Raw genomic sequence first — 11,284 nt, forward strand, 5'->3', positions numbered from 1 at the left:
CATCAAAACTATAGTGTGATATAAAAATGTCCATTTGGAGAAGCTATGAAGCAGGAGAGCACTCACGAGGAAGGCGTAGGGGCTGCAGGGGCTGCAGAGGACATATGGGGTAGGTGTGACTGAGGGACATTATACACATGGATGAAAATGTCACAATGTAGTGAATAATTTATGTATCAGAGAACATTAACATGTTTTGACATTCATCATAACACCCTTAAATTTTTACTATTTCTCAAAATTACCACATCAAAGCAAAGACTGAAAAATATTTTGATCAAAGTGATTTTCTTTAGAAATGGTATTATAATAAATGTGTGAGTCTTCATTTATGTTAATTCCAGGGATAATATTTAATAATTCAAGTCCTCAGTACTCATTATTTGCTTAGGACAATAAACAAGACACTGTAAAAGACAGTGTCTTTTATACTTGCTGCTCACAAATATTTTTTTTATCATTTAACGCTAAAAACCTTTTTGGATATTAAAATAGAACCATATAATCTTACCAGGTTTCCGCCATGGCTTATCTTCAAAAGAATCCAAATCTACTTCCAAGAGAGGAACTCCATTAATGCTGCCAGGGGCATCAAGGTCTACTCCTTTGACTTTGGTTCCTATTTTACAGAAATGCAAAATGGCAAAGAAGCTATATTAGCAAGAAGCTAGAAGACAAAAAGAGAAAACATAAATCACCCTTTACTATCCATCCTGACCATTAATAAAACTAGACAAAGTCACACTTGGTGATGGTAGGATGAAAAAGTTAGGGACTTAGACACTATGGCCTAGCGAGGTAGCACATGTCTATCACACATGCACTCAGGAAATGAAGACAAGATGACCAGGAATTCAAGGCAAGCTTCAGGTCTACAGCTTGGTCAAGGATAGCCTAGGCTACATGATATACTACCTCAAAAACCAAAAGCAAAAGGTTCTAACATCAATGGAGTTGCTAATGCCAATGTGTTAAACTGTTGTTTTATGTAATTTGTGAGCCAAGAAAGGTTTCTCTTAAAGTGTTATAAAACAGGCAAAGTAACACAACCAGAACAGGCCAAATGTTTGCTGTTTGAGATGTCTTTTACAGAAAGAGTCTGCTTGTGCCTATCCCAGACAGTGAAACACTCGTGAAAAGTGCTAATACAATCTACTTAGGACCTATTTTCATACTGATGAAGCTTCCAACACAAATGTTACCTGTATTTCCATAAACTCTTCCCCCTGCCTTGATATTAAGATTTACTGGTGCTGTTCCATAACTCCTAAAATAGAATAAAAATTAACTTCAAAAACATATAGTAACAAAACAGGAAGATATTCAACACAGAAAATGAATGAACAGGCACACACAGATTTTACACTGATTTTTAAAGTTTGTGATTTATTACAGCATACAAAAGTAATTCTTAAATTTTAATATTACTTTATGTATGTAACTGTTTTGCCTAAATGTATGTACACCACAAACATGCTTGGTGCCCAAAGAGGTCAAAAGAGGGCACTGGATACCTTAGAATTGAAGTTACAGATTGTTGTGAGCTACTATGTGAGTGCTGGGAACTAAACCCAAGTCCTCTGCAAAAAAAAGTGCTAAGCCATCTCTCCAGTCCCAAGAACTATTTTTTTTTTTTTGAAAGGTCTGACATTTTTCCATCTCAAAAATCTCGCAGGTACTAAACTCAATATGACACTGTAGCAAACATCTAAGAAACATCTTTGATGTTACCCCTAGTTCCTTAACATTCAGCCATCCTGCAGCAGTGACAGCTTCCTGCCATAGCTCCAAATACCATCGGTACTGTGGGCCTTCTTACAGCGTGTATCCCCACTACACATGGAGAACTTTATTCCTAAAAATGAAGTCACTTAGAAAATCTGTGAAACAAAGAATCTGGAGAGTAAGGAAAAGAGTGTTAACAGGAGGTTAATAACTAACTGTTAGGCGCAAAGGGACCACTTCTAGGACACCTGCAGTACCCCACATCTTAGTCTGGCTGTGACTACAAGAATGCATATGGATATGGATAGATGGATGGATCTATATCTATATCTATACCCCCTCTCTCTTTCACTCTTTCTCTCTCTCTCGTTCTCTCTCTCTCTATATATATGTATATGTATGTAAGTATGCACACATAACATGCATGTCACAAATAACTGAAGTTAGACCAGCCAATGTCCAAATAGCCAAGTTACTCAGACCACTATGGATTGTGTGTGTGTGTATGTATTTTAATTAAGTTTACTGTTGGGCATAGTGGCACACACCTTTAACCCCAGTACTCAGGAGGCAAAGGCAAGTGGATCTCTGTGAGTTCGAGGTCTGCCTGGTCTACATGATGAGTTCCAGAACAGCCAGGACTACATAGAAACCCTATCTCAAAAAAAACCAAAAACCAAAACAACAACAAAAGTACCTTTTTTTTAACAAGTAGAAAAATCAAGTATTAGTATCAAGAGAAATAGCTTTTGCTAGGGTTTGGGAGGCGGGGAGGAGGAGCACAGGAGTAGGTAAGAGTGATTTACAGTGGACAGAAACACTAGGAAGCTTTCCCCTTATACTCAAGACTTTCAAAGGTTTATGTCTCACATCATACTCATGTTATTTAATTTCTCCCTTAAAATTTCCACTAATTAGACCCATGACTCCAGCTTTTGTTCTGCTCAATGATTTTCCTTGTGGGCTGCTTTATTTGCCCAGCATGTGAAAAGGAAAGCTCTGAATTCAATATCCACTATTGCCAAATAAGGTTATTATTTATAATTTTAAGCTTTGATACAGTCCAACATCCCTTCAATTAAAAACCCTGATGAAATTACAAATTCAAGGAAAGTATCTTGGACTGGCAAAGGGGCATGACACTCAGACAGAGCCAACACTGTATGTATGCAACGATGGTTGCACTAAAGTCAGCCATGAAACAAGCATGCCCACACTTTCCTCTTGTACTCAGTATAGGCTTAAAGTTTTAGCTTTAGAAATAGGAAAGAAGCTGGGCGGTGGTGGCGCACGCCTTTAATCCCAGCACTTGGGAGGCAGAGGCAGGCGGATTTCTGAGTTCGAGGCCAGCCTGGTCTACAGAGTGAGTTCCAGGACAGCCAGAACTACACAGAGAAACCTTGTCTCGAAAAACCAAAAAAAAAAAAAAAAAAAAAAAAAAAAAGAAATAGGAAAGAAATGGAAGGCAGGAGGAAGTCAAATTATCTCTATTAGCAAATCATGATTCTATCTGTAGAAGACTGGAAGGACTCCACCAGGAATCCACGTAGCCAGAATGTACTATCTATGAATACATCAAACTGTCAAAGAACAAAATTTAGAACTATTAATTTTTAAAAAATCAGTATCATACCTGTATATTAATAAGGAATGTAATGAAAAAGAAATCAGGAAATCAATCCCACTCAAATAACAAAAGAAAAAGAAAAACGAAAACCTAAGAGGGAAAAAGACCTCTTCAATGAAAATGCTATTGTAAAAATGGCAACATTATAAAAAGCAATCTATATTTGATTAGGTATAATCCCATCAAAATAACAGTGACATTCTTCATAAAAAGAAGAAAAATCCTAAAATTTATATGGAAGCATGAAGGACCTTGGTAGCCAACACTATATCAAGTAAGAACAATGCCAGAAGTATCACTATACCTAACTATAAAACATACTAGAAGACCAAGAACAAAAACACAGCACCAGCACAAAAACAGACACTGGATCAATGGAACGGGATAATCTCACACAGAATAATCTCACACCATTATCGTCGTCACCTGAGCTCCAATGCTACAACAACTGTCCACCTACAGAAGAATGAAACCGAATCCTTCTATCGCACCCTGAACAGAAGTCTATACACAAGCTGATCAAAGACCAAAACTGCTATGCTATGGAAAACATTTAGCGAGTTCCATCTAAAAATGAGTCCTATAGTTTAGTAAGCAAAAACGAGAACGGAAAAAATGGAATTATGTGAAGTCCACTCTTTCCAGTAGGAAAGCAAACAACAGAGTGAAGACAGATACACATGACAATGACAGGAGTAATATACAGAATAGATAAAGAACTTAAGAACAGGTCATGGTGGCATATACCTTTAGGCCCAGCACTCAGAAGGCAAAGGCAGGAAGATCTTTGTGAGTTCAAGACTAGCTTAATCTCAGGACAACTAGGACTGTTACACAGAAAAACTCTGTCTGAGAAGAAGAAGAAGAAAAAGATAAAGGAAGGAGGAGGAAGAGGAGGAGGAGAATTCCAAAAACAAAGCAAATATCAAAACCCCATACAACCTATTCCATAAGCAGACTAATCAACGATGAACCAACAGTTCTCATATTGTCAATAAACACTGACAATAAAAGTTCAACATTCTCAGCCATCAGAACACCGAAATTCCAATTCATACCAATCAAAATGATTAATGATTATCAAAACAAAACTCCCAAAGATAGTTTTAGTAGTCATCTTATATACAGTTATTTGAAATCCCCAAACCTCTCAATTCTACCACAACAAACCCATGATCCCTATTTCAATGTGTTTTCTTCCAATCCTTTAATATCCTCATGTTCAGTGAACTGGCAATAGTCCATTTATTTGGTCCAGTTCATGGAACACAAACCTTGTTTTACCAGCACTGTGGCCTAGAAGGCCCAATAGACAATCAACTCAAAAATCAACAAACAAATAAAATGATGGCTGCCAAGAGGACATATGTTTGCTTGAGTTGGAAATAAAAACTAAAGACCTAAATTAAGGTTTGTACAATAAAACAAAAGAATCACAAATGCAAATTACACTTTCAGTGTTCCATTTCTATCCAAAGAACTAACACTAACCAATGCACTGGCAAAGATGTTTTAAATGCAGCAATCAGACCCTGCTGCTGTCATGTACCTTCATAATTCACTGCAGGCAGAAAGTAATCAACCACCTGTAGAAACCGTAGGAAGTTTTTTCATATTGTGGTAAGAGAGAATGTAAAATCAAACAATCACCCAGTGAAGATCAAAGCATGGTGACTTTATAATGTGCGTTCATACAATTATAACTCAGGGCCACCAAGGTGCCGCAGATTAAAGGCACTTACAGCCAAGCCCCAACAACAGACTGGAAACAGAATGTAAGTCTTACAAGGAGTCCTCTGACCTACACACGTAAGCCATGGCACACGTGGTCCCTGTCAAGGCAGATCAAACACTCACCCATACTGTGGTGCTCCCGTTTTGATGTCTCCTATAGTGACATGAACGTCATCTTCATCATCGTCACTGTCACTATCACTGTCGTCTTCAGTCTCAGTCACTTTCTACACCGATAGGAACAATTACAAAATGCAGTAAATAATCCAATTCAGTATTCAATAGTGATAATTAAAAAATTATTCTGGGGTTTTGAAATTGATGTATCAGTTGACATAAGGGGTCAGGTCATACAGGATGCTGAAGGTTATATTAAATGTTGGTTTTATTTATAAATAAAGTGTGAAGTTCTTAACAATGATTTTAAACACCAGAATAACAGGATTTCAAAGCTTAATATGTATGTTACCGGTTTGGCCACGCCATTTTCAGCAGCTTCCTCTTCAATTCCAGATGGAGGATTAGCACTGCAAAGAAAGAGAATGAGCAGACAGGTTGGGTGCTGCTGCTGCAAGTGCATAGATTATACACGATTTCAAGCTCTCCCTGCTAAGAGTTTCTAAAGTTATTATCTCTACTGGGTGACAAGAACAAGACTAGGAAGTCTAGATTTCCTTGTTAAGTGTATATAAATCAAGTACTCGGATGGAAGCAAGGGTTGGGCTTCCTTGGGAGTTCTTAGTCAGCCTGCATAGCCCTGGATGTCATTCAATTCATCATGTAGACCAAGCTGACCTCAAACTCTGAGATCCAACTGCCTCTGCCTCCTAGGGCTGTATTACCACTTTCTGACCAAGAGGGTTTTTTTTTTCCCCATGTTTTGTTTTGTTTTTGTTTTTGTTTTTTGAAATTGGATTTCTCTGTATAACAGCTCTGGCTGTGCTGGGACTCATTTTATAGACCAGGCTGGCCTTGAACTCACAGAGATCAGCTTGCCTCTGCCTCCCTAGTGGTTAAACGTGTGTGCCACCACTACCTGGCTTGCCCAACAATTTCTTAATAACATACAATTTGTTGGAAGGACACAATTCAATTCGAGTTTTTCATGTTTCTAAAATATACTGCATATCATACCACTTTTACTTCTAAATCTTTACTGAATATCTGCTGTGTGCCAGGGACTATTACTATATAGTCAAGGACTACATAATATGGTTTCACTTCTCCCTGATGCCCGTGAAATTCTATGATGTGATCATATTAACTCTTTTAGTGCTCAACACACATGTTTCTGCCTGCTTTGCCATGCCACTAAACCAGATAGGTTCTTTATTCTGTCAAAAAACACAATTTCAAGATTATATCTATATATCTATATTATCTATATATCTATATATATACGTATCTTCATAGAAGTCCGTCCTGTAGTTTGCAGTTATAAGGAACCTGAGACCTAATTTTGATGAACTTTAAAACTGATCACTTGCAGAAGGCAAATTTGACTTGTTTTGTAACAAAGAAATGTGTTCACCAATAAAACATTCATATTGCCATGTGACTCAAGCCATTAGCCAAAAATGAATACTTCCAGGACTATAGCATAGTCAGTTTCCTACCATTAATCTTTAGCTATTTTACAGAGAGACATTTTTCCTGTCCTAACACAGGCCTCAAGATAAATGTACTACTGTAATTCTTAATTTATATTTTGCTTAAATAAACTTCCAGAGAGCCAGAAACAAGTTTGCTTGCTTGTTTGTGTGCACATGCCTGCAGGCAGTGGAATGAACCCTCAGTATGCTTTCACTTCACAGGACAGTGTGTTGGGTGTGTGTGTGTGTGTGTATTTTCAGCGAACACCAGACAAATAAAGCATGCCAGCATTAAGAACAGTGGATGCAATGCTTTAAGGACAGCCACTCACAACCAAGATGAGCAAATTCAACAGCAGGGTCCTAGGCAACGTCATGCAATAATATGCACCAAGCTGTATCCTAGTTTTATCTGAACTCCTTTCTCTATTAGACATAATGCTTTACAACTTTTAGTTCCTCATCAGCATTAAAACACAAGAACAATAAAAAAATTATAAGCTTTTTCTAAAAAAGTAAATATATAAACACAAATGCCCTCCTATGGAATGAGACACGCACAGAACTTCCAATGAAATCAACAACAAACGTAGGCAGCAGTACTTGGAGAAGGCAGGGATGGGTTAACTCCAATCAACTACAGTCTGTGTTCCAGAGAACTCAAGAAAGAACAATGAGAAAGGGAACTTGGAGGAAGTAGAGCTGGCTCAGTGGTTCTGAGCTCCTGTGGCTCTTCCAGGACCTAGGTTTGAGTCTCAGCACCCACAAGGTAATTCACGACCATCAATCCCAAACCACAGTCCCAGGGGATCCACTGCCTTCTATCTTCCACAGGCATGAATGTGGTACATGGACATACATGCAGGCATAACAGCAACACATATAAAATTAAAAACAAAACAAAACAACAAAGTCAACTTAGAATTCTAGTTAAATAATAAAATGCAGAGATAAGGACTAGCTCATAAAACTTTCAGCTCTTTGGAGGTTATTTCTATTTTCACTCCCTTAACTCCTTGTATCCTATGTTTTGGATTTTATCTCCTTGTTTTGAATTTTTGATACAAGTTACTTGTAATGGATTTCCACCACCAGTACTCATCCTAGAAACTCCATTAAGACATAATTCACATTCACTATACTTAAAGGCTATACTTTGTTCACAGTGTAACGATCATGTCATGAAATCTTAGACTGTGTAAATAGCCTCCCAAAAGAATTAAGTCTATATCACTAGTCATGCCCATTTTCTCCTATCCCACAATACTGGTCTTTCCTTCGCTATGGATTTGCTTATTCTGGAAGCTTTTTGAATCACACATGCCCTTTGTAGCTGCTTCTTTCCTTTAACACATGCTCTATGTGTTCACTCATACTGTAGCAAGTCGGTACTCAATTCCCTCCCACCATGAAATACTTCCAGAAGGGTACACTGCATCGAACCTGTTAATTTGTTTTGGTGGGCAGCTTCCATTTTACAGACTAGCTATGACTGATGCTAAGAACAGTAATGTTCAAATTCATGTGTTCATGTATGTTTCCACTTCTCTTATTTAGAGTGAGCAGGACTGCTCAATTAATTATAACTGTTTAAACATTTGAGGAAGCTCCAAAGGAGACACTTTATAATAGCAACAGCAGTGTACAGTCAGCCCAGTCTCTCCGTATCTTCAATATAGCTGTTTTGCCTTTTAGATTATAGCTATCATGCTAGGTATGAAGCATTAATCCTTACACTTTGAAAATCTAAATATTCTTTAAATGCTTTGTGTGTGTGATACATGTGGAAGCCAAAGACATTATGTATCTTCCCAATCCCTCTTCATCTTTCTTTTCTGAGACAGTCTCTCACTGAACTTGGAGTTCAACAATATAGAGTAGACAGTGAGTACTAGAGGTCATGCTGTCTAAGCATCTCCTAGGGTGCGTTCATTCATGTCCACATGCTTACGCTGCATGCATGCCCCCATCTGAGCCATTTCTCCAGCCTTTAATTACTCTTGTTTAAGACCACACCTCTCCTAATTTTTACAGACAGTCACCTGATTAAACTAAAGCCAATTTAGCCATGTACTTATATGCATTAGTTGTGGTGAAATTTTGAGTAAAGGTTTGCTTCCGTGGACACTCTGTAAAATACCTAAGTTTTGTATAATAACAAAGAAATTTAACTTAAAAAAAAAAAATCGCCGGGCAGTGGTGGCGCACACCTTTGATCCTAGCACTTGGGAGGCAGAGGCAGGTGGATTTCTGAGTTCGAGGCCAGCCTGGTCTACAGAGTGAGTTCCAGGACAGCCAGAGCTGCACAGAGAAACCTTGTCTCAAAAAAAACCAAAAAAGAATCAATCATCTATCCTGTTCATGGTATAGTAATAAGCATAGTTTCCTTCCAAAAACTTATTCCATTATGAAACTAAAATATAAAGCAGTGAATTGCAACCAAGCCAGGCATAGTGGCACATGCCTTTAAAATCTCAGCACTCTAGGAGGCAGACAGACGTCTTTGAGTTCATGGCCAGCCTAGTCTAAAAAGTGAATTCCAGGCCTGTGACCAAGAGCCTGTTCCCAAGAAAAGAAAAAAATATATAAACCAAAAGTAAATGACACTATAAAAACACTAACAAATTATGAACGTAATAATCTTCAGTTATTTTAATTCTTATAGTAAATTATTTTTTCTTAGTAATTTAACAACTACTTTCAGCCAGGTGTAGTTGCTCTCACCTTAATCCCAGCACTTGGGAGTCAGAGGCAGGTGAATCTGAGTTCATGGCCAGCCTCAGCTACAAAGTGAGTTCCAGAACAGCCTGGGCTATACAAACTACACAGAGAACTTTGTCTTGAAAAACAAAACAAAAACCCAACTACACAGTAAACACTGCTAAGCTCAGTTAAGGGTAAAAGTTACTCAATGATGAAAAAAGTTGGCAAATATCTAACTCCAAAAATTGTCCTATAAGTTACTAGAAAACAAGATGGAATTAGCCTGAAATAGAAAAAGTCCTTCAACCTTTGGTCAAAATGCAATTACACCAAGGTTTGTCATGAAACAATCGACAACTTGCTAGAATCACATCAACAGGAAGAGTTCACCAACCTGGCATTTTCTTCTTCTGGCCTTTCAACTTCATTCTCATCTACCAAATAAAATAAAATAAAGTAAATAAAGAAACCAAGGTTAAGCAACAAGTAGTATAAAAATCTGAAGGGAAGATCACAAGCACTAACCTAGATCCTTTGTCAAGTCACTGTGCACATGCACGTCCCACGGGCCTACAAGCATAGCCAAAGTTAGATCACTTGATAAACAAAACACATCTCTTACGGAAAAAATACACGACTTTACTGCTATTAATATAAGCTTAATTTAAGAGGCAATGAAGACTTACACATCTTGGTAAGAGAAACCTCACACATTTCATGTTTTAAGGGTAATATTGATGCTGTCTTTCCATTAAAGAAATAATTTTACAAGTTTATCGGAGTTACATTACTAAAAGGCTGCTACGTTCACTTTTATATTATCTGTGACAGTTTACGTCAACAATGTATGTACTAGGAAAGAACAAAATACTTTTAAATCTGGTTTAACAGCCAAGGGAGATTACGACTTAGAGTTAAAAAACAGACATCAAGCATGTCCCCTACAAAATCACAAGTACATGATGCATTAAATTTGGGGACACAAATACAAAACACTGAATACAAGCCTAGGGGAAGAGTCATGAGGTACAACCATGACGTGGACTATAGCGCAGTCTCTTTAAAAAATATATAAAAACTTCACCTTACTACAGGAGACAATTCAGGGTTTTCTTTTTGGACCATAGTGTATTCCATCTCTGACTCTCTTAATTAATATTTTTAAAGCACGACTTTCAGACAAGGAGGTACCCTTGCAGGTGCATTCCATACAAACTGACCATCAAGAAACAAGACGTTAGTTTAATAGCATAGACTTTATTTAGCTGTTATTACAGATTGACTGTTTCCGAAAGAAAGGTACGAGGAGGGCCACCCAATAGCCACTGAGCAAGAGACACGCCGAAGAAGAAGCTCAGAATCGATAGAAAGAGCATGAATAGAGAGCGCAGAAGCGAGGAGGCCGGGACGGTGGGGAGGAGGGCGAAGCAGGGCTGCCCGGCCTCCTTGGCCCGCGTCCACCGCGCGGTGAGTGCCTGCGGGTCCAGGCGAGGGCCGGGAACAGGCCGCACTCGGCCTAACGCAGGCCTGCCAGGGCTAGTACGAGAGGCCTCGGACGCCCGGGCCTGAAACGCCGGGAGGAAGGCCAGAGAGAACCCGGGAGACAGACAGGAAGTTCCGTACCGCCATACAGCCACTCTTCCTCCTCATCCCCTCCGGTCCCGCCGCTCAGCTCCACCAGTCGCTCCACCTCGCCGGCAGACATGGCCGCCCCACGCACAAGTTACAGGCGGCGATCAACAGCCCTTCCAACCCCTTCCCCAGCCTCGCCGTCCCGGGGCGCGAGATGGGGAAGGAACCCGCCGGTAAGCGAACGAAGAGAGCGCGAGACTCAAATCCAGGGCCGACCTCGGCGGAGGCGGCTGCCGTGAATATTCAGCGACTGGTCCGCCCGCGCATGCGC

At 39.2% G+C, this 11,284-nt stretch overlaps 1 protein-coding gene across 6 annotated transcripts in view; it reads right to left on the minus strand.

The window, feature by feature from the left end:
* Fip1l1 (factor interacting with PAPOLA and CPSF1) overlaps positions 1–11,284 on the minus strand; it is a 58,425-nt gene extending 47,141 nt beyond the window's left edge. For 3 of the 6 annotated variants that reach the window (XM_028780819.1, XM_028780818.1, XM_028780816.1), the window contains exons 1-7: positions 11,005–11,284; positions 9,907–9,951; positions 9,776–9,815; positions 5,556–5,613; positions 5,210–5,313; positions 1,203–1,267; positions 512–619 (exon numbers count right to left, since the gene is read on the minus strand). In XM_028780819.1, the coding sequence (XP_028636652.1) occupies positions 512–619; positions 1,203–1,267; positions 5,210–5,313; positions 5,556–5,613; positions 9,776–9,815; positions 9,907–9,951; positions 11,005–11,086 (502 nt within the window). In that variant the 5' untranslated portion in view covers positions 11,087–11,284. The remainder of the gene's footprint in view (positions 1–511; positions 620–1,202; positions 1,268–5,209; positions 5,314–5,555; positions 5,614–9,775; positions 9,816–9,906; positions 9,952–11,004) is intronic. The other 3 variants (XM_028780820.1, XM_028780821.1, XM_028780817.1) reach the window with 2 other exon arrangements.

Source organism: Grammomys surdaster, unplaced genomic scaffold (assembly GCF_004785775.1).
Source record: "Grammomys surdaster isolate TR1022 unplaced genomic scaffold, NIH_TR_1.0 372, whole genome shotgun sequence".
In the NCBI taxonomy this organism is placed as follows: Eukaryota; Metazoa; Chordata; class Mammalia; order Rodentia; family Muridae; genus Grammomys; species Grammomys surdaster.